Consider the following 24176-nt stretch of genomic DNA (forward strand, 5'->3'; position numbering starts at 1 on the left):
AAGCTTTTTTAAAATTATTATAGTTTTGTGGTGTGAAGTTCTCTTTTATCTGTTTTATCTCTTGCTATGATGAGTCAATCACAGTTGCCAAAGAGCCCAGAGAGTGGCCACAGTTCAACATATGAGATTTTCTGAAGACTTTTTTAGTTGGAATTCAGTTAGACTCAGGGGACATTTAATCACTGATTTTTATCCCAAGCTGCCAAGGGTTTTCTGTGGCATTCATCATATCAGAATTCTGCCTTAAAACAACTACTCATTAGTCTCAGTTTCATAACCAACCAATTTTTAAGCTCTGGTGAGTACAAAGGGTGGTTTGAAAACCCAAATTGCACTGTGCTGTGCCAGTTCCAAGTGCCTTATCCCTTGATTACAAACAAACAGCCCAACATTTGGCCCCAGAGATTTGGTCTAAGAACACACACTTTGTGTGCCAGTGATACAGGTTTTATATCCCAGTGCTGGGCAGGAGTTGATTTGGGCTTCATTAGGGCATGTGGTGAGGAAGGAGAGGTGTGAATTTCCCCCTTGCATTACAAACACACAGCCTTGCTAGAGGAGCTGAGTAAGACCAGGTGTTTGGCTCCAGGTCTGGCAAAGAGAAGAGAAGAGCTTCAACCAGCTATTTTGGAACGAACGAGTTTTCTGGACGTGCTTTATACAAAGTTAGCAAACCAAGCATCCAGTCTCATTCCAGTCCTCCTGTCTGTCCAGAGGGATTTCAGCAGTGCCAGGATTCAGGTGCCCTTCCAAAACACAAGAGCAGGGGACTGAACTGTGGTAGTTTTAATGCAGTGATTTGCATGAAGCATGGAAGCTGTGATTCACAGCGAGTTCAGAAGAGGCTTTGTTTGTGTGCAGCTCATTTCCTGAAATGGGCAGATGCCTGTGGTTTCCATGGGTTGGTGGTGGCAGTCAGCTGGGTACTCCCACTTAATGTGTTCATCAAAACTGAAGAGAGAGTTTGAACTGAAATCAAATGAAAACATGGTAATGCAATGGGGTGCATTGCCAAAGGAAGCTGGAGACATTTTGCTCTTTCCTAGTTACAGAGCAAGGGAGCTCTGAGTTCTTTAGATGAAAAAGTTTAACCAGAACCTTGCTAATTGCTCTGGCAAAGTTCTTTGCAAAGCATCCCGACTCCATCCCAAAACAGAGACAGCTGGACTAGGTGTGCATTTTATTGTTCTCTGTCCTAGGGACACCCAACAGGTGGGAGCCTCTGGAGTCTGCCTGGGCTGGCCAAATTGCTGGGTCTCCCCTTTAATTTGGATCCCTGCTGGCAACCATAGCAATGCTCTGAGCTGTTCATGAGGGGTCAGAGCAAGGGATCCTTAAGAAAATAAACAGAGAAAAATACTGTTGGCAACAAGAGTCTTTTCACAAAAAAATATTTTACTAAAATAGGGAAGAACCCGTTGTTCTATTTAGAATGATTTATAACTGTTCCCAGCTGATCACAAAGTGTTTCTAAATTAAAAGCCATTAATTATAGCCTTATATAGATACAAAGATATGCAAGAAGTGCTTTGTAATTCCAGCTCTGCACTTCAGGTGAGAGCTTTTTAAATTACTTGGACCATTGGAGCCACCTGCTTGACTAAATGCTGAGGGCCCTGTGTTTCAGTACTCATCAGTGCATTGCAGTGTTAACATTGTTACTGATTTTTCTTATTTCTCCAGGGCAAATACTAATTAATGGATACAATTCACAGCTGATTAGCTGTAGTTTCTTCAGTAATTACATTCGCAGACTAACTGTTCAGAAGAGGATTTCTAACCCAGTTCTTATTTCACTCTAAGCTTAATTTGTTTTTTGAATTGTTTAGGTCCTTAAGATAATAACCATTTTATTTTCTTTTGTTGTTATAGGTACCATTAGGTAATATGGAAGTTTAATCTTAGAAATACTCACTGATAATTGCTATGTGCCTTCAATGGATTTCTAGTTCAGAGACAAAAAATAAATATGAAGAATATTAGTTGTGATCCATTCTAACAAAAGCTGAAATATTCCAGTTTCTGACATCATTGCCTGAGTCATACACAATGGGGTCTTAAATATTATGGCCTAAGAACAGAATGACTTGAAGGATATGTACCTGTAACTTTTAGCTTTGACATTTTTTGTTACATCATTTGCTTCCACAGTCTTAATAAAATGGAAAATTAAATTGTCACTCTCCCCTTTGTTTTACTTGAATAAAACAAAAGAGAAGAAAACCAACCTGGCAATCAGAAAGCAGTAGCTGTGCTGTGAGCCATATATGTCCATCAAAACAATGCAGAATTTTACTCTTCAAGGAAAAGTCAGCCACATTTCTGTTTTGAGGCACTGGAGCACTTAGGATGCTAGGGCCATTAAAATAGGGTAGGGTTTGTCCCCACTTATTCATCCAGTGCATCCAGTGTTAGAGTAATGCTTGCCTAATGTACTTTTGCCCTTAGGTATCCTTTGAAAACTTGATTTCTTTTTTCTTTCTTTTTTTTTTTTTTTTAATGCTGTAGAAAGAACAGCTCTGTTTGAGCCATTTGAGTTTTTCATGTAAATCATTCTTAGTTTGCCACAAAGTGACATGAAAAATTCTATCCTGTCGATCGCACTGTTGAGCTGAAGAAGTGTCTTTGTGCAACAAATCCACACACACATCCCTATGTGCCAAAACAGTCATTTGAATGTGCAATTTTACTTGAATTTTTTAATCTCCAAACATGGGTGACATCTGGGCTTTTAAAAAATGGATGACATTATTTGAGTATCTGCATAGCTGGGGATAACAGAGTTTTAATAGCTATGAGGCAGCCTACATATTGTGCTAAGGCCTCTGTTGCTTAACATGTGTTATAGGTTGAAAGATTCAGAATGATAAGTACACAAATGGAATTTGTTACTTGAGAATGAGGGATCTCACTTTGTATTCCTTCCCTCCTTATGAGTGTCTTCTAATTTGGTTGATGTCCTGTTTAGTCAATCTGACAATTCATCAGGTACACACGGCTCCGATTCTTTTTTTTTCAGGTTTTTTTTTTTTTTTTTTTTAATTTCCCTTTAACTTTGTCTTATTGCCAGAAGCGAATGTTTGAATTTTCAGGGAAAGAGCCTTTCTTGAAAGGATCACTGGTCCTTCCAGTGAGAAACTGGAGAGTCTGAAACATTTCACTGCTAAAAGCAGTCAGGCACCGAGTGCAGCTGTAGCAAATTGAGCTGAAGCAAAGTGGTTTTCCTTTCAGGACAGGTTCAGCTGCTCTGAAAGCACACCAGAGCTTCTTACTTGGAAAGAACGAGCTGTGCAAGTGCATGGTCACCCATCCCCACGTGCTGGTTGCAGAGCTTGTGCTGCTCTTGGGAGTGTTCGCTGAGGAGGGGGGTGGAGGGCCACCAAGATCTGGCAAGATGAGATAAAATAAAGCCTTCTTAAAAATATTTTTTTTATCAAACTAGAAAATGGGAGTTAGGGGAGGAATTCTCAGCGTGGCTTTAGCAGCAGCGATGTGGCAGGGACAGCATGGGGGGCTTTTCCTTCCCTTATCACTCTTCCTTGCTCTGTGCCTGGTAGGGGCAAGGTGCACATGTGAAATGCCTGTTTTACTGTAGGTGCCTGACATGCTTGGTGTCTGTTCCTTGAAGCAAAGGGTCTGGATGCCTCCCTGCTCTGGGAACATGTGCAGGGCTGGTTACCAGCCTACATGCCTTTGGAAGTGCTGTTCAACGGCATAAGGCACGACATTATGCTGCTACCTCTCTTTCCTGTCTGTGTTCAGTCTGTAGAAGTAGAAGTACCTATGTTCCTCCACCAATGTTCATACTGGAGAACTTGGAGGAGATGAGTGGCATTGAAGGAAATCCCTTGTGATCACTGGCATGTGGAATGAGAGCTGCTCCTCAGTGGGAGCAAGGGGCACTGGGCACATCTCGGGGTCTCATTGCCAGAGTTTCTCTGATTTGCAAAATGTTCTGGGGTTAATGTTCACTGGGAGAGTGGCAGTTCCACTGGAGTGAAAGATAAACAAAGGGGGATTGTTTGGCTTTTCAATTTTGTGGAAAGAATGGGACTTCAGGAACAGCATTGCGAATTCTCATTCTTCCCCTTACTGGCCTTCAGCTCTTTGGAGCCAGGTTTGCTTGGAGTAGGAATACAGCAGCAACTTCTGGCTGCAGCAATCCTCTGGGTCAGGATCACTGGCAGAAATGTTAAAATGTGCATCAAAAAGCATGTAGTAGAGTAGAAATGTCTTTCCTGGGGCTGGGGGCGTCTTCCTAACAGATTCTTAATCTCCAAAGGCACCTTTAGATCTCTGGGGTGGCTTTGCTGCATGCGCAAAAAAAATTGGAGAGATACACATGGATATCTTCCTTGTAAAGACTGGGGGATGCAGAGTATGAATAATAATAATAATAATAATAATAATGATGATGATGTTGAATCCAATTGAGCTCTGACTTCAAAGAACATCTGTAAATACTTTTTATCTGTTTGTTGTTTTGGTTTTGTTGTTTTTGTTTTCTTCCCCCAACCTTTTCTATGCCAGTGATGGGGTAAAGAAAAGTTTATTGTGGCACACATTAAATTCAAATATTTATTTTTCTTTCAGTTTGGAAACAATAACAACTACATGAACATGGCAGAGGCAAATAATGCATTTCTTGCTGCAAATGAGGTAGATGTTTTTATTTTTTATCTATGCTCATATTCTGCTGTTTGCGGTGATAATTTAACAGACTTTGAATGGATGAAGAGTGAAGTGCCGAATTTCTGTGTGTTTTATGGAGCACAAAATAAAGACTTTAATGAGAAAGAAAATAACCTGACAGCTCTCCATTACTAGTCAATTTAGCTGTCCATAAGGCTGTTACTTACATAGCATGTCAATAGAAACAAATCTGCTTTATGTATGGAAAAAAATTATGAACAGAAGGAAACAAATAAAAAGCACAGTAGGTGTACACTTTGAAAGCAAGCTTAGTAATAGTCATTACTAGCTAATGTTCTAATTTTTGTTATAGATACAAATGGTTTAATTTGGGTTCTCAATACTCATATGAGATAGAAAACCAAAGCCAGCCCTGTTGCCTGAAATGTATGTGCTACATCAAGGAATCTTTTGAATCCACGGTCAGAACAAACCCAGAGGCTGGGCTGGTGGAGGCTGGCTGGGCTGTGGAGATGAATTTGATCACTGCCTTTGAGAATGGAAACAGGACAAAGTGTGGAACTCCAGGCTCCATGTATCTGCTGGGTGGGGCCACCTTATAACCAGTTAAAAGACAATTAACACACTAATCCTGACCCCAAGGCCAGACAGAAACTGCCTTTGCTCATCCCTGAAACCCAAGCTCTTACTCCTTGCACTGTCTGGCATGTGCACAGCAATATGGAGAACAAGAAGTGTTTAGAGGGTGCGTGTCATAATTGATCTTTCCAACATGAGGCAAGGGTAGAAAACCAGGCAGCCCCAATTTTTGATTTTTTGTGTTGTAAGTGGGGCTCAGTCACAGAAATTCCTGTGCACTTCCAAAACAGTGACCTCAGAGAAAATAAGCAGAAAGGTGTAACAATAAATATGAAGGTTAGAATTAAGGGTAGGATTTTATGAATCATTTATACAATGGTCACCATTTCTTTTTACCCAGCAAGACTGCTTAGATAAGAGAATATTATTTGGCACTAGCTCCAGTGTTATTTGTGATAATGAACACAAACCCCATCTGTAATGACAACATGATGTTTCTTTCTGTAGAATTTCTTTCCTACATTTGAATCAAACATTGATGAAAGCTCTGCTGCCAGCAGCTGTTCAGAGACAATTTAATTCCAGCTGTGATAATTCACCGTGTCAGACATTGGCTGTTATATGTTGATACAACAGTTCTCCAGATTTGCATTTTTATCAAAAGGAACAAATGTTTTGAACATTTCAGTACAGATGGCATTAAACCATGCACACAGGTTTTTTGTTTGGTTGTTTTTTTAATATATGTGTAAGATATAAATATTTGAAAAGTTAATAACTTCAAAAACTGTGATTGGTAAGATAAATCTCACAAATGTTATACCATCTTTTGGTCATAACACCACCTTTCTACAGTCCCAAATTGCATACTATTCAGACTCTTTTTACAGACTGAATAGCCCAGTGATTTGGATTTAAGGCTACTTCACTAAGGGGCTTGCTTTCTTCTTAGATTACATCTATTTTATTCTCAATCTTATGTCTATGTTTGGTTTTTGTGTTTTGGGTTTTTTTTTGAAGATATATACATATTTGGATAAATTACACACTCAGAATTAAATTCAGATTTTAAAATGTTAAGGTATTCATCAATTTACTCTCCCATTTGTAGCTATAAGTATTAAGCTATAAGTATTAAGATGAATGCTACCTTTCTAAGTAAAAGAATATATTATTATCTGGCTGTGTTATATATTTCTGCAGCTGTCCTGGAATTATTCTGTTAGATGGGGAAAAAAGATCCTGTTCTTATAATAACTAATATCTCATAAATATGTCAAGTAAAGAGAGGTTCAAATGTACCATAATAATACTGATTTCACTGAACCCTTTTACTTGAACAAGGAATAAAAATATGATTAAGTGTTACTGTTCATATTAAAGCATGAACCTTACTTTGCAATTACTGCATTACAATGTATTTAATTATAGTGGTTTTGCATTAACATGAATGTAGCTTTCTCGGTATTATTTTGGGCCTGAGCACTGCTGAGCTAGAATCCCATTTTATTTCTGTAAATAATGCCTTAAGAGTGTAATCTTAGAGCACATTCAGGCTTAGAAGCCACACATTTGCTTTATGTTTTCTGTCTCTATGTCATGATTACTACGACTCATTTTAAAGCACCTTAAATATTTATTGAAATAATATTTCAAGTGTTAATTACAGTGGTAATGAAAACAGCCAAATGCCACATATCAAGAATGAGTGTTTATCCGTATTGTTAATGTGATATGTTAGATTTCATTAAGCAGTAATGGGGTAGCAAATGAGTCACAAATTACAGTTGCATCTGTTACTAGACCACATTAGTGCCAAAATAACTGCAAATGCAGCCATAGGGTTACGTTCATTAGCCAACCACTTCTCTTGGCCAATCCATCCTTTGTGTTTGTGAACCACGGGGTCCTTGAGAAGAAAAATTCACACCTTTTGTAATGTAGCAGTGGGGAAGTCAAACATCTCCCTAATCCAGGCCTAGCCTTCCCATCCAGAATTGAGTTACAGCCTTGCAGTTGGAGGGGATGGGCATGGTCTCAGCAGACTCTGATGGTGCTGCAGACTGCAGCAATCTGGGACCCCATCATTTCTGGTGTGAGACCAATAATGACAGCTGACAGGTTCTATATGCAAGCAAAGGTTTTCCTTGTGTTTCAGTTTCCATCCTCTCTCAAGCGGTTATTAATTTATATCATCATTAACAGTTTGAAGGATGACAATTTGCAGCAGTTAATGAGATCTTTCACTGAATTTATCATTTTTAAATTAACTGGCATTAAGTCACTCTTTGAAACAATGTAATTAATACATAAAACAATTCTCCCTTCCGCCCCAACCTGAATCCTGAACTAATGCAAACAAACAAATCCCAGAGCAGCCTTGCATGTCCAGAACAAGACAAGAGTGCCTATTTTAGGATTGCCAACTGCCCAATTTGATCAAGGCAGTCCTGATTTGGGTACATTTAAAATGGCCTAATTTCAAGCACTGAATTTCTATTATTAAGTAGCAGTGGACCTGAAATAATACATGAAAGTTCATTTAACTCTCAAAAAATTTGAATAAGCGTAGCTCATTTGTTTCCCAAATAAAAGTCAGCAACGTTGAAGCCAGATACAGACTCTGAATAAAGATTATCTTTGACAGACACATGCACACGTACAAACACGCACAAACCCTGAAGATAACTGGCAGTAAATGTTTTGCTCAAGGCATCTTAACAGGTGTTTAGTTCATAACAAACCTACTGTTCAAACAAAGCTGGCTTGCTTCAGAAAGCACTGGAAGCTGCTGTAATCACCCTCACGCTTTCATACATCTCTCCTCCAAACTGCAACCTGTGTTTAAAAGGCTTCACTGTATTTTGGGGATGGAAAAGAAATAAAGAATGGTCATATTTCATGTTTGTTAGTGGATAAAAGCAAACAAAAGATGTGAAATGGTCAGTGCTGAATTCCTGTTGTGTGTGTGCTACGAAATTGTCAGTGTTTTATGAAGCGTGAGAGTAATGTAAGCTGTTTGTGCTATTTTACTAACATATCAATAAAGGGGCAGTTTGTTATTCAGCCAAATCCAATGTAGCTGATATTCGGACTAACAACAGACAGATGTTGCTAATTAAGTACACATTAAAAAACTGTTAATACTGATACTCCACTTAAGCCATATGATAATGAGACTTAAATCTTTAATCAGAATGATCCACAGACCCATTCAGCATATGAAACTTAAAAATTTTATTGGTTATTATAGAATTTGCTTTTGAAAAAAAACCTAAGATTTGGACTTCAGTTGTGGAGGTGACTGCTGAGCCCTGTGTGCCCTAACACTGTTTGCCTTGTCCTGTCCTTTTCCAGCAGACGTTCCATACGCCGAGCCTTGGGGACGAGGAGTTTGAAATCCCACCCATTACCCCCCCGCCCGAGTCAGACCCCTCACTGGGCATGGCAGATATACTGCTCCCCTTTCAGGGCCTGGGTGACCAGCTGCCTGCACAAGGAAATGAATTTACTCCTCAGTTTCCCCCCCAGAGCTTGGATCTTCCCTCTATCACAATATCCCGGAATCTCATGGAGCAGGATGGCGTCATCCACAGCAATGGATTGCATATGGTAGGTCTGGTTCTTTGTGTGTTCCCATTGCCTGATGGTGTCTGTCACATGTGGATCTGGGCCATCTCTCAGTTTTCATTGACCCCTCAAAAGATCTGTGTGTTTTCTTGGGTGCCTGGCCAAGGTTTTGCCAGTGTTCTGTGTCATGTTACAGGCGTGTTCTGGATGAACAAGTGTGTTCATACACAGCAAACAATTATTTATTGGGTATTACTCAGCTCCCTAAGGCAGTTGCCACATGGTTAAGGGTTAAATACTGGTGGATTCAGCAAGATAAACATGTTTGTTAATGTACAGTGCAATGCTATACTGCTTGTGAACAGATCCCTTGTGAAGAAGTGGTCAGGCTTTACAAACACAGAATTTTCATTTTTGGAATGGACTTGGAAGCCCATATCCATTGGCATCATGTGCGTCCCAAGTGCTCCTAAAGTTCAAAAATGTGTTCTACAGTTGGCACTGGCATCAAGAATTGAAAGACCATAGTGTTGTCCAGGGTGAACTACAACATTTAGAATGAATTGCTTGCCTGTATTTGAAGTGTAGGACCCACATCTGACATCCTTCAGGATATTTTGAGGGTGCAGTATTGAGAGTAGTTCAGAAGTAGAGCCAGACACAGTATGGCAGCAGGAAAAAAGCAATGTGTTTCCTTATATCCTGTATATTCAATGGGCTAAATCTTTGTAAAAGGGAATTAATTCATTTTTTTAAACTCATAATAGAAGTGACAGGGATGTATTTCCTTGACAATACTCAGAAAATATAGGGCCATTAAAGGCTTTGTTGTGTCCAGTGCTCTTGCTGGCCATAGAGGCTGAGGCAGGGTGGTCTTCTCTTCCTGGGCTGTGTCTGAGCCCTCAAGAACAGGGAGGCATGGTCTGGGTGTGCAAGAGCTGAGTGATGGGGACTGTGAGGCTAATTCCAGAGTTAATTTGAACAATCAAAAGCAGGGCTGTGTGGAGTTTCCTGCAGAACCTGTACACACTGCAGGGCTGCAGTCTCCAAGGGAGGTGTGTGGGGCAGCTCCCATGGTGTTGCAGTGTTTCCCTGTGGGCTCAGGGGATCTCCCAGTGTGGGTTTCTGAGAGCTTTGTGCAGTGACATCCACTCTGCCAGCCGTGAGACACAGCTGTGAGCCAGTTTATCCTACTCAGCATTTTAAACTCGGTGCTTACAATTAGAATTAGTTTCTGTGTTGCATATTGAAGAGTGAGTGAATGTTTAGCTTGAAAAGATATTTTACATCAACTGTATTTTTTTCTGATTAGCTCTTTTATATAGGACCTTTTGCTGAACTTGGCATAGTGAAAATACATATTTACTGCTGGACTGTAATAAAGGTTGTGTTGTTATGTTGTGATTTCTTTTTTTATTATTCTGGCAAGTGAAAATTAATTAAAGATTTACAAACCAACAGGCAGTAAATAGTTCTCTGTAATTCTACAGGCTGCTGACTTCATTGCAAATTTCAATATTTCTTTGGAAGTCATGAAGAGTAGCTAGCACTAATACAGAGTGAAGCACAAGCTGCTCATTATTTAGGAGATACAGAATTCAGTCATTCTGTGGATCCAAAACAGGCACTGCCTAAAACAGGCCTTGAAGGATGTGGTATTTGTTTTAGATCTCATTTTGCACTGTACATGTTGGGTAACTTCTGAAGGAAGATCAGATTAATAAAACCTGAGAGTTAAGAATGTTGTGCCTGAAAACAAAAGTAATGGAGTGTGTGTGCACTGAATACAATGAAACTTGGTCAGAAAATGTTGTGGGCTGGATTGGTGTTATGTGTCCCAAACCTCAATGCTATAGAGTGGTTTGTAACCTGACCCAGTTTTGCCCTTTAATTTTGCAACCTTTCACTGAATGTGATTCTTCCATGAGTAAATGCTGTCACCTTAACTGTATCAACCAGAAGAAGCCTCTAGATTATATATTCTTTCTCTCACCTCTTCTGGTGCTGAATGGGAGGCTTCACATCTTTGCCTTTTCCCTCAACTGTGCAATGTAGAAATTAATGGCACAGTTTACATTGGCTGCATTGGTAAGATTTGTTCCCATACAGGTCAGTGAAAAGATGTAGAGAAGCTCCTGCCTTCTTACCCCAGTTTTCCAGTGGCATTTTTTAGGGTGATTTCCAGTTTAAAGCTATGGACTGAGAAATTTGTGTGCTACAGTTTTGTGGCAGAGAATTGACAAAGAATTGTGTGATTTGGTATGGAGGAGCACATAGGGAGGTTTGTATGTCAGACAGTCCCCACAACTGCTTGATTTCTTTCATGCTGTGAGGTGGAGTGGCCCCTGCCATTGTATTCTGCTCAGTAGACTTTTTCTCTTCTGCTCATAAATGCTAGGTAGCTTTGGGAAGTTTAAAAATATTAACAGAGGGTCCTTACATAGCTTTCCCCTGAACTCACATAGCTCTCTTCAGCAGTCAAATTTTCCAGCAGTTAATACGTATTTCAAAAATAAAAAAATGAAAACATTATATCATATTTTATGTAGAAAATGTGCACTTTATTAAACTGGTAAATATTTATTAATAATATTAGAATTCATCCTTAAATTAGACATTTCATGAATTACCTTGCCTTGGAGCTATAAAAACTTTATTGCAGCAATAAAAAAATGTAAAGGAGGCATTTTGACTATGAAATTTCATTTCATGGTCAATTGAATTTACTATATCTGAAAGAACTAAAGATGGGGTTGTAAAATAATTATGATGTTCGTACACACTTACAGAACAATGTTCTTATCCAGCGATACTGGGATAGTCTTATTTAAACGCCGTATTAATGGGGTACTGCTAATCACTAAAGCTTCTTGGGCTGAATACAAACTTAAATAATTTTAATATTAACTGCATTGAGTTTATTGCTTATCTCGTGCAGCATTAGAGGGCTTTACTGTAAGCAATATTTAATTTAGGTAAATGTAGTCCTACCCTGTTGCAAAGCCTGCTAGAAGCATTTCACCTTGAGAAATGTCATGAGATTTTAAATCACAAATGTTGAAAAAATAAAATGGGCTTGGACAGAATTATGATTAATACTGTGTGTCTTTGGCTTTTTTCTATGTACTACCTGACATGTTCACCTATAAACTTGAATGCAGAATTGCCAGAGGCATGGTTAAAAATAGGTTATGTCAAGGTTTTCCTATGTCTCCCTCAGGGTATAGAGTTGGCTAGGTACCACATAATGCTTCTGCAAGTATCTCACATATTACTCACAGGAAGACACACACATGGAAAACAAAAAAGGGAAAGAAAAAAGGTTTAACATATTCTTGATGTACTGTTATATTGAAAATAGTATTCATGATGCCAGAAAGATATCTATATATTTATTCTCAGCATAAATGTGACCTAGCAATTACCAAAGATTGTATTGGTGAGTTAACCATTGTTTATGCTATTATGATATATGTACTATGGAAAGAGTGACAGTTTGTCACAATGCTGATTAACTTCATTATTATTGGCAACAAACACAACACATTTATCTTTACAGCATTTTTTACCATTTAAAAACAGTCAACAGCAACAAAAAGAGGAGATAAAACGGAGGCAGTTTGATTAATTTTAATATTTTAATAACATGCAAATAAAATTCTGATGTTCAAAAAGGAGTCACTGAAAACTGGAGTGTTGATGTACATTTGACTTCAAAGAATGCACGGATTTACATGATGCAAATATTATCCCTATAAATACTTGAATATAAATAAGCAGAAATCAACAGCTATATCCTCATTAAAAACCAACCCCCAATATTTTATATTAATGCTCTGTTTTCTGTTGAGCTGCCCATAAAAAAATATTTTAATCTGCAAACTGTGGCAATTCTATAAAACTACAAGTTTTGCTCCTGAGGGTTCCTTTTTTTAACACCTCTCTCTAATCTGCCCAGCCTGCTGAGTAGCATTGACATCAGTAGTACATCAATTTCAGAAAGTGGATTATTTTTACTAGACAGCTATTGTGACATATTGGGTCAGTCATAAATGAAAGATATTCATGCAAGCATGCAATACTTGTAATGAAGTCTCACTCTGACCTTCTGTATGATTGATTCTGTAATTTAGTTTTCTCAGGCAGTGCCTGAAATGAAATGAAATCATGTTGAACAAGTTTTGAATACCCACAGTGCACCAGGAGAAGAAAAATCTGCAGCCCCAGAGGCTTGAGAGAGAGCAGCTGAACGATTTATCTCCATGCTATTATAGCCTTTGCCAGCATTCAACATTTCTTTTTTTTTTTTTTTTTCTTATTTGGCTTAAGTACTTAATTCTGCAGGTAGCTGTAAATGGGAAAATAAAATGCTGTTCAGATTTAAAATGACAGGACAGGAGTATGTGCAGGGGACTGATAAAATATCTTGAATAGAACTGACCTTTCATGTAGCTGAAAGTTACTGGGGGATTCATCCTCATAATTACCATATAGATTATTTTTATTTCTTTCCTGCAATGAAACATTTCAGAGAGCAGTAGTGCTGATTGAATGAAAATTGAACTTGTTAACATTCTTTTCAGCTTAGCCTGTTGTACATAACAGAAGGTTAGCTTTGATGAATTTCAAAATTCTCTTTCTGATATCTAAGAAACAGACAGTAAAATAATTGTCTTTTTTCAGTCTGATTTTTTCTTTTATTCAAAAATGTACAATTGTTGGAAAAACAGAACTGATAGTTTTATATATTGCTCACTACATTACTTATGCTGTTAGAGAAAATGTGTTTCCTATTTGATGAAGATTTGAGCCTGTTTATATTTTATAATTGTTGCAGTGCTGCCAGTGCAGTCAGGATTCTGCACAGATAAGGCTAATTCGTAATGGAATATGCTCATCTTTAATTATATTACTCCTTAGGAGTGGCACTGTGCTCAAATCAAAGGCACAATTGTGACTATTGCTTTTATTTGAAGAAGAGATTTTTAAAATAAACATCTCAAGACTGTGGCTTTAAAGAGATGAGGTGCAAATTTGAGCTTATTGAAGGCTGCATACAATAGAAATATTATTAATGTTTCAGAACAGAGATGCCTTTTACTTACAGCTCAAAATCTTTTTTAGTAGTTTAAATTCCCAAATTACTAATGGACTTTAAGTGAATAGATTAACATAAGGCTGGAAAACTAAAAGCTAAAAATGTTGCTTTGAAATTGGCAAAAGATAGTTATTTCACTACTCACCTGACTGGGTGCCTCTCATTTATAGGTTTCATTTTCTTTTACAAAGAAACTTATTTCTACATCTCTCTTTTAATACCTAGTCAGTAATCTCCTATCTGGAGAGGATGGAGTAGGTTTTCAATTAATAAAATGTTATAACAACATTGTTTAATGTGTTGCAGATGAAACAGTTATTTCATGGGTCATTAATGTGTTTAACGCCTGGAATGGTTTATTAAAACAAGCCCTTGTTATTGTTATGGATGTTTTTATTGTCATCTGTGATGCAAAATGTACAACAAATTTCACAAGTTTCTGGGTATTAGTTTATAGAAGTAGCAATTACTCTTACTAGAAAAAGAGATTCTCTTCTATTTTTTCTTGGATTTCTGTGCTGAATTGCTAAGCTCAGGCTTTAAATCAGCAGTGTTGGTCTGGCTTGTATTGGCCTTTCCCAGCAGAAATGGCAGCTGTTACTGCCACTGGTTTGCAGAATTTGTGGTACCAGGAAAAATTAATCTCAAGCAGCCCTTGAATTAAAGGATGCTTGGGCGGCTCTGAGCAGTGACATTTGGCCATGTACAGAACAAGAGGGATGCTCTGGAAATTGAGACCTTTAGGTCTCAGCTGGCAGCGCTGGTGGCTGCTCCCAGCTGGGCTGGGACACAGCTCAGGGCTGGGCGCTTTGTGGATGAACTTCAGAGTCTTTTCAGAGTACTTCCTTCTTGTTTGGTGTGGAATGGAATATTTTATTCTCCACCTGATGAGGTAGCTGTGTGTTTTGCAGTTACCTTCCAGAGCACATGGGTGCCCAGCAGCAGGGCCCTGGGGACAGGTGGGGACAGGCTGGGAGCCCTGGAGGCAGCAGAGGCTCTGGCACAGAGGCTTTGGCCTGATGGGAGGATGCTGCTAGCCTGCTAAACAATAGTGTGAAGATTTTCATATCCTCAGTGACATTGCAGTTCTCAGTGTGGATAATGCAGAGTCCATTTTTCTGAGACATGCTCTCTTCTCATTGACCAATGAATGGGTCCCCTGTTAATGAGAGAGGGAAATGTCTTCTGCTGTTCTTAAAAATAGGCCACTCAGAGTAACTGCTAGAGGGGACCTGTCCATAGGAAAGTGGCAGCAGTTGCCAAAGACTGAATAGAAAGCGCTAAACTAAACTAAAAAATAATAAAAATTGAAACAGGTAGGTTATTGCCTATTGAGGTCATGAGGGAGTCCTGCATGAAGGAAGAGAAGCACAGTAACATTGGAACAGTTTGGGAAAAGACACTGTGACTATTTTACAGTAATAGTACCTAAATCAAGATCCATCAGCTCCAGAAAATATTGTGAGGTGCTATATGAATCTGGGGTAAAGGATATAGCTCACTGGGAAAGCTGTCAGGAATTGGAGCTGAAGCTGAGTGTCTGATGTTCCTAAGAACTGAGCTCAGAAGGAACTCAGATGTCATGTTTCCCCTTGGACACATGGGGAAACATGAGTGGCAATAGCTTACCCAATACTCAGCTTCCACTTCAAGTTTGCATTGAAGATATGTGAAGTCTCTTTAGAGTGTTTAATTATTCCATGTTGTCAGCTGGAAGAAAAACCTACCTAGGTCTGGTAATACAAAACATAATGAGACTGGTTTCTGATTTACTTCAGAAACCAACAAGTAAATGAAAAAACCATAGAAAAGAAAAATCCCCCCAAAACATAAAGACAACATATCCCTGAACATAGCTACCAACACTTGTAGCAATTTTCAAACATAAAAATGCCATGTAACGCCTGAGTCTGCCCCTCTGCAATTCCTTGCACAATTCTTGTTACCTTTGATAATGTTTGTTAGTTGTCATGCTCCCTCACACTCTCTCCCCACATTCCTTACTGCATAATAAGGACCTTTGAAGTCTGCCTTTGATTTGGGAGCTGAAGCACCTGAGTTGTGGAATTGTAACAAAACTGCTAACAGCATTTATCTGATGTTCTGGGACTTAATTTCAACTATCCAGGATTTGTTTGCAATGTGTCGTCACTGTTTGCACACAGCAGACCTAAGCTTGTACTGCTAATTTGGAGACAAACTCCTGATGCCAAGAGACTCCTCAGATCAGAGCCCAGATCTGTGATCTGAGTCACACATGTATTGTGATCATGCTGTTGGGTGCCTTGTCCAAGAGGAGTGTGATTCAATATGCTTTAAAGTATGGTAGAAGCTTGGGAGGAAGGGAGTGGGGAGTCTGGTTTAAAATGCCTCTACAAAATGGTGTATAAATTAAATTATGAAGAAGTTGTGAATTGGATGGTGCTAAAACAGCAGCAGTAGCCACTCTGAGTGGGTGGAGGTCTGTGACCAGCCTGTCCTTGTCTGCAAGAGCAGAAGGGCTTGATAGCAAATGAGGCAACCAAGAAGCCTCTCTGGCCTGGGTTGGGGACCATGTGAGGAATCTGCAAGCTCACAGGAGAGTAACTGGGTAAGAACAAAGTTCCCAAAAACCCTTCAGGGTAGGGTGGTGGGGCATCTCCTGTAAGAATTTGAATAAAGAATTTTAAGTATTTCAGAGACAAGTCCTTAGTTTGGTAGTTGTGTGATTCTGACCTTGCTGTGAGCTTTGTGTGTTTTCTCACCACGTAACACAGGGTTTTGGTGGAGCCTCACAGCTGAGCATGCTGCCAGTAACTGGGTCCAGCACAGGCCACAGCACCGCCTTGCAGAGGCAGTGAGGCCTGGGACCTGCAGTGGGGTTGCTCTGGCAGGTTCCTGGGTGCAAGGCCCTATCCCTGGCACCTTCCTGTTTGGAACCACATCTCTGGGTGCTGCTGCACTGCCTGGTGTCACTGTGTGCCTGACCCCTGAGTGTGCTTCCACAGCAGAGATCTTCACTTGTGCACTGCTGGTCTCACATTGCACCTCCCGACCCTGTCAGTGCTGCAAAGAAAGCATTAATGACATTTGCAGTGTGTGCCTTAAACAAGTGCTCAGTGGTGAAAATTGTTGCTGGAAACATCCCAGTTGCCTATGCACAAACCAAAAAGGGGCAAAATTTCAGGCCTGGGGTAGGCAGGAGCAAAACTGATACTTTGCATTGCCAGGTTCCATTATCTGTGCAGTATATATGCAGTAGATTATGCAGTATGTTATATAACAGGTCTGTGTAAGTGCAAGAAGTGGTACCACAAATGAGTGACTTGATTTTGAGAATGCCTGTCTTGTATGACCTCCAAATAAGTTGCTCTGTTTTAAGGAATAAATCAGTGGACCCTCAAGTTCTTTTCATGTTTCTTCTATGGTTTATATGTTAGTAGAAGAGAATAGAGGGACTGGATGGGCACACAGACCAAAAAATGGCATGTTCTTCATGTTTTTCAGGCAATAAAATGTGTGTGATCCTCTTGTCACCAACCCATCTCTTAGATCCAGATGAAGACATACTTTCTTATGAATTGATGTGCTGTTTTTTGTACACTTTTTTTGGGAATCAAATTAGGTAACTTTACTTTTCTACAGATACATGAAGTGGAACATGGGAGTTTTTTCACTGCCAGAGAAAAGAAGCTGCTGCTTGTAGGATCTCCTGATAACTGCAGTTTGACAGCTCTATTAGTGGTGATGGTGTGTGTGCAGGGGAGAGGAAGGACACTTCTTCAGTGGTGGCAGTACCAAGTGCAACTGTTTTGTATTCTATTAAGTAAGGATTTAATCTCTGACAGAGAAAAGCATCCTGTTAGTTTGATTTGTTTTGATTGGCAGTGAAGTCCAATCCTGTAAAAATTTAGATTAATGGATTCTTTTATCTATGCTTTACTTGTGGAGAAAAAGAATATTGAGGATTTCTTCTAGAGATATGCTGACAGGACTAAAAGTAAAGGGAGTAATTTACAGTCAGGGACAACTGAGGATTTCACTCCTTACATTGCAGTGCATTTGCTTCAACTTAAATACATCCTTTAAAATATTGCATCAGCTTATGTTACATTGACAGTGATGAATTCCTCAGGCAATAGAATATATAATAGTTTAAGTCAACTTCTGAAACCAGGGCGCAGTGAACATAACCATAAATGTTGGATTTTGCTTAGTTATTCCTTAGTTATTTTGGATGGTAGATTTCTCAATTTCCTTAAACTATCTCATGCAGTGTGGGGTGAGAGCCCAGCCCTACATCCTCCTGTGGGCACTTCCATGGGGCATTTTCATCAGTCCTCACATGTCCAGAGTCTCACTGGAGGTGTTGCATATTTAAATGATGGAAGGCTGTAGACATTGATTTTAATCAAGACTTCAGTATTGCTCAAAAATGTTCTGAAAAGTAATATCCTAGTTATATTTTTAAATGTCTTGTTGAATGTTCCCAGAGATTAAAATTATATCAGGGTAGGAATTCAGGATAGAATTACTGTATGGAAATGATTCTTAAAATGCAGGGTAAGTAAGTGGAAATTAGGACATCTCTCAATGTAATGGCTGGATGCATTTATCTGTCAAAATAAATACTAACTCTATTACAAGCTATACTAAGTACTGGATGCTTAATGAGTTGCTAACAGAAGAGCAAACTATCCTTCATTAATATATTTTTTTCACTTAGTACTCCATGGTACTTTGAAATACACCTTTGATAAAACTGCATAAATTAAAGCATAGGAGTTGACACATTCCTTTCTTTTTCTTTTCTTTTTTTAAAATCTCCTTACTCCATTATTTGCTTTCTAGTGTCTGTTGATGCATTGATATTTTATATAGGTTTGAGAACTTGTTCTTTTACAAATCAATGTAAAATAAGCTGTACCTTTGTCATAGGCTGTGAGATGTGTCCTTTAGCAATAGGACTAAATATGACTTTCACGGCATGACTGTCTGAAGTGATTAGAAATGTTGAGAGTAGGGCAGTTTGATGGACAGATATCTTTATGGTCCCTTTGATGAGGCCTTCTATGAACCAAGTGCTGAATGTCTTTATAATGTGTGCAACAGGCTGGAGACAGCTGTGTAAGAGATTTTGGCTACACAGTCACCATACAGCTGTTTTGAGAGAGTGAAAACATTTTGGACTATATTTTGCTTTTTTTTAAATCCAGGTATATAATTAGAATTGTGAAAGGATAAAAATTATTTGGGCTGGAAGGGAGCTTAAAGATCATCTCATTCCAACCCCGTGCCATGGGCAGGAGACCTTCCACCAGACCAGGTGCTCCCATCCTGCCTGGCCTTGCGCATCTCTGTGCAAGGCTTCATCACCCTCACATTATAGAATTGCTCCCTAACACCTTATCCAAACCCCTTGTTCTCCATTTAGAGCCCGTCCCCCTTGCCCTCTCACTGGAGAGCCCAGAGAGGTGCCCAGTGCTGCCCTCAATAAATGTCTCTGCACCTGAGGGGTTTGTAGCACTCGTGTAGGATGACAACAGATTGATCTGAGTCAAAGCCATTTCAGCCTGCAGAGGAATGAGACAAGTTATTTCTCTTTTGGTTTGGTTCCACACATCATGTCCTTGTCTGATTATCATGCTGAGTAAAGCAAGGGTTGAGCTTTGCCTGACTCGTTTTGAGATCACCAGGTTTTGTCTAACTTCAATCTAAGGCTGCAAAGCAGATCAGGCTCAATCAAAACTTGATACTGTCTGCTTGAGGAGTTCATGAATTTTTGTCAGAATTGATCTCTTGTTTTTGCTTAATGTTACAAAGATCTTGAATGCTTTTAATACTTGTGTATCACATTTACTTTGGGTAAAGTTTATGTAGAAGAGCTTGTGATATTCTCTAAAATTCTCCCAGTATTCTCAGTGGGTTATTTTTGGATAGGTGAGCTTTTCAGTTTTCCTACAGTAATGTAATTAGGATGGCATGTGGGTGCTTCAGTGCACTTGTATTTCCATGTGTGCTTCTGATACAGGATGATTTTCGTTGTTAAACATTTCTCTGATTAACATCTCAAGCATAATGAAATGCTACTGATCCCTTCAGTTTGATATTGGCCTTTGCAGTATCACAGAAAAAATAAGAGCAAAAATAACTGATGGAAATTTTGTTTTCTTGATTCTAGCTCCTTTCTTAGAAGACTTTTGTTTGCTCAGGAGCTATAGGAAAATGCCATGGACTTTAATATTGCTATGAACTAGCCTCCCTGCCTTCTTTCCAAACCACTGTACACACATAAAAAATGGCTTATATACTTCTTTGTCTGAAAGCTCTGGTATAGGAACCATAGGTTGTTCAGGGCCACAGCACTGTACCACAAAGCAAAAAATGAAAACCCTGTTCCTTTCTTTTTTTAATGCTGATCAGCCATATAAGTTAAACTGAAAGTGCAGAAAATACATTGTTCTTTGTTTTCATATGGACATATGAATATAAGGGATTGAATATTATATGAAACGTTTTCTTTCGCATAATATGTGTTATCAGTTTAGTTCTAAATGGCCAGTTACAAAATATTGTTGTTGCCATTCCTGGATTTTACTGAAGCTCTTAAGATTAAAAAAAAAGGCTAAAGAGATCAGGAAAAGAAGCAGAAAAGAAAAACTGAAATTAAGTAAGTGGATGCAGAAAACCCACACAAGCATCAGATAGTATCAGAAAAAGGGACAGTTAAGAATTCATGGGCTTGTGTATAAAATTAGATTCTGGGTCAGTGCAAGTCAAGAGAATTTAGTCTCAATAAAATCATAGATGCAACCGACATGACAAGACTTGGAGTAAATGGTTTGTAACCCTTGTCATCACATTTTGTTGCCTGAGTGTAAAGGCCAGAAAGGCCTGCATTGTGTAGCAATAAAGGGAGAACAAAAGCAAGGCTTTCAGGGGTAGAACACCTCCAAGAAAGTATGGGCTGCACAATAATGAAGAAAGTTACTTTTTCTGAGAGAAGGTTATTCTGATCCTCTCCAGCTTTGCTGGAGAAAGCCAGCAGAGTTTTTCTTCATGCAATAAAGTAATGTCTGTAAAATTATTGGAGTAATGGGCAGAGTGATATCATTTCACAAAAGACTTTGAATGACTTCCAGATGCCACTGCCAATACAAGTCACAATCAAAATGACCGTGTAGTTAACAGCAGTAAATTTTCACAGAAAGGTGCCCTGAAGCAAATGGGTATTTCAGCCAATAAGTCTGATGTTTTGATCTTTCTGTATCAAGTGCTCCACTTTTGGCACACACACTCATCTCTAAGGAACTGCAGTCCTTTACTGAAAATATTGAAAGCATTTAAGAAATAGGAAAAGCAGTGTGGTGGGGTATGGTATGGATGATGAGCCAAGCTGGCAAGGGCTGGGGAAGCATGGGGAAAATGAGGGTGAGCCCTGGGGCACTGGATCTGGATCATGAGCTTGTGAGGTTAACTTGATCTCTACTGGACCCAGCTGCACATGCATTTTTATGCTAAAGAAGGACTTTTTTCTACTGTATGGGCTTCAGCAGAAAGAGACACAACAGTCAAATTCAGAATTAATATGATTTACTGTTACAGGGAAACAGTGAGCTGCAGTATTTTGTGTATAAAGATCCATGAGGCAGGGTGTGCATCCTCTCTAACACGTGTTGCTTCTTTGTATGCCCACCCTTGTCCCAGCCAAGGACAGGCTTCCAGGAGCACAGAAACACTGCCTCTGTTGAGGGCAAAGTTATAAAAAGTAAGGGAAAGTCATTTGGGCTAAACTTTCACCTCCGTGCTGACACAGATTTTTCAAAACTAGTTTTTACTTATCTATACTTAATAAGAGAGCACCAGGAAGGTCAGACTCTGTTGTGGAAGTCCAGTGGGCTCCCACAATTGCTGTTTTGTTCTGTGTCATTTCATTAAGGATCATTGCACCTGCTACTAATTGCAATGTGGCTTATTAATAATGAAAGAGTTTTCAAAATCTAATTTATTTCTCATGTTTCTGGCTGCTCAAACAACGACTGTAGATTAATCAGGTTGCTGAATCAATTTGTGAGCTATTTATTCTCTTATTAACTTCTTAAAAAATCTTCTTTTCTGTTTACATGTTCCTTCATTGTGTATTGATCTGTGTGTGGTCCAAAAAAACCATAGTTTTCATAGGCAGATTGCAGCTGACTTTACCTTCAGGGTCTTGCTTCTTTTTATTTACAAATGTGATAAATGTTGTGCAGATGTAGGAGACACAGTTTGTGCCCCCAAGAAACAGTAGAAACCAAACCATGCAAGTGCTTGTGTTTCTGAGACTTGAGTACAAGTCAGTGATTTGTACATCGATTTTGTACAAACTTTGCTACTTCCACACATTTGATTGTTGGATTAAAGATAAACATGTGCAGTTTTATGTGCTACTTGCCAACAGGAGTGTTTAGGATTACTGGACTGGTTCTCCAGCCTGCTGCAGTGAATGCGCTCCAGACCAACAGGGCAGTGTTCTGTGTTTAAAACAGATTTAAAATCCCACCCAGACAGGACTGGTTTGTATCCACTGCTGTTACTTGTATAGGCCAAGAATAATTGAAACTCAGTAGAGGAAGATGCTTTTCTCTCTCTATATATATCCCCTCATCCCACCCCAATTTTGTTTACTTTCTGACAACAGTCTGTGTCTCCTCATTTGCAATGTTTTCCTGAATGCTCAGTCATCCTGTTTCCCTATTGTTTATGTGGGTATTTCTCACTACAACAAGAGAAAAAAATGTTTAAAAACAGACAAATGTAATTTCTAGTCAAAGAACAAAATAAGCAGCCTCAGTTGGGGGGAAAAGTGAAGTCTGGAGCAATTAAAGTAACTGTTGCTACACTTAATTTATTAATAATATATTTAATTCATTAAAAAGGAAGGAAGCAAACTGCCTGTTGACGGTGTTGGTTCTGTAAGTCTGTGAAAATAACTTCACCTGCTACTGCTGTGTGGTAACTGCTAATATCTAAGCAATGTTTCCATATCTTTCAGGATCAGAGTCACAGCCAGGTTTCCCAGTACCGCCAGGACCACTCTCTGATTATGAGATCCATTGTGCACATGACTGATGCTGCTCATTCGGGAATTATGGCTCCGTCCCAGCTCACCACCATTAACCAGTCTCAGCTGAGCGCACAGCTGGGGCTGAATTTAGGAGGCACTAATTTGCCACACACCTCTCCCTCCCCTCCTGCAAGTAAATCAGCCACTCCTTCCCCATCTAGCTCCATCAATGAAGAAGATGCAGATGAATCAAACAGAGTAAGTTATTCCATGTGCTGCAAGCCTCATACATCCTCATGCTAGATTTTCATGGATGTGGCTGTATCTGCTCAGCTGCAATGTGGTCATTTAAATCACAAATGTTACAGTAAAGTGGAATATGATTAATTTGCTGATTACCTTTTTTACTTAAGAAGTATCCATACTATCATCATAATAATGAACCTAAGACTAGACAGATATATAAGAATAGACATATATATATATATATAGGTCCAGTATGAGTCAGATTTTCAGATCTGTTGAATCTCTTCAGGCATCAGTCTTGGACATTTTTCTCAGTTTGGTATTCTCTGGAGTCATGTAAAACATGGATGTGTATAGAGAGAAGTAAAATAAGGTTTCTTCCAACTGAAAGTTTAGTTAACTTATATCTTCCTTTAAATAAATCTCTTATAAAAGGAAAAAATACTGACCAAATGAAGAACAAATGTTCTTATAGCAGTATATGGAAAAACCTAATTAAAAACTGTTCCATGAAAGGTTTTCTCATTGAGTTGATGAAAGTTATACATGTGGAAAGCTCATTGTACAGGGTCCTCAAAATATCAAAGTAAATCACTATCACAGAGATATGTATCATACTAGATATCATATTTAGAGCCACTTGATCCCCTTGTTGCAATACTCTGTGCATAGCTCACCAAAGGAGGGTGCAGGGCACGAGCACACACAGGGAGCAGAGCTGCTGGATCCCTATCCCAGAGAGCAGAGAGGGGCTGTCGGTCCCTGGCCAGAGCACAGAGCTCCCCCAGGGGCACCTGCCCTGCCCTGGGGATCACAGCCAGTGCTCTGCAGGTGGGCACACACTGCCCAGGTGCTGCTGCTGCTTTTTGCCTCAAGGGTGGGGTTTTTAACTCCTGGCCCATGTCTAAGTTGCCAGTCTAAGCCTGGGAACTGGAAAATGCCTCCAAGCTTTTGCCTTTTGAGTCTCAACTGCTGAGATTGGATCTTAAAGGAAAAACGTAGAGG

At 39.2% G+C, this 24176-nt stretch overlaps 1 protein-coding gene across 2 annotated transcripts in view; it reads left to right on the top strand.

Moving 5' to 3' along the window:
• Positions 1-24176, top strand: part of TOX3 (TOX high mobility group box family member 3) — a 74113-nt gene that overhangs the window by 44150 nt on the left and 5787 nt on the right. The window contains exons 2-4 of one of the 2 annotated variants that reach the window (XM_054296331.1): positions 4594-4659; positions 8590-8844; positions 22914-23183. In XM_054296331.1, coding sequence (XP_054152306.1) covers positions 4594-4659; positions 8590-8844; positions 22914-23183 — 591 coding nt within the window. The remainder of the gene's footprint in view (positions 1-4593; positions 4660-8589; positions 8845-22913; positions 23184-24176) is intronic. The other variant, XM_054296333.1, reaches the window with a different exon arrangement.

The sequence above is a fragment of the Melozone crissalis genome, unplaced genomic scaffold (assembly GCF_028551555.1).
Source record: "Melozone crissalis strain CALT ecotype California unplaced genomic scaffold, PUWL_Pcris_2 ptg000007l_1, whole genome shotgun sequence".
Taxonomy (NCBI): Eukaryota; Metazoa; Chordata; class Aves; order Passeriformes; family Passerellidae; genus Melozone; species Melozone crissalis.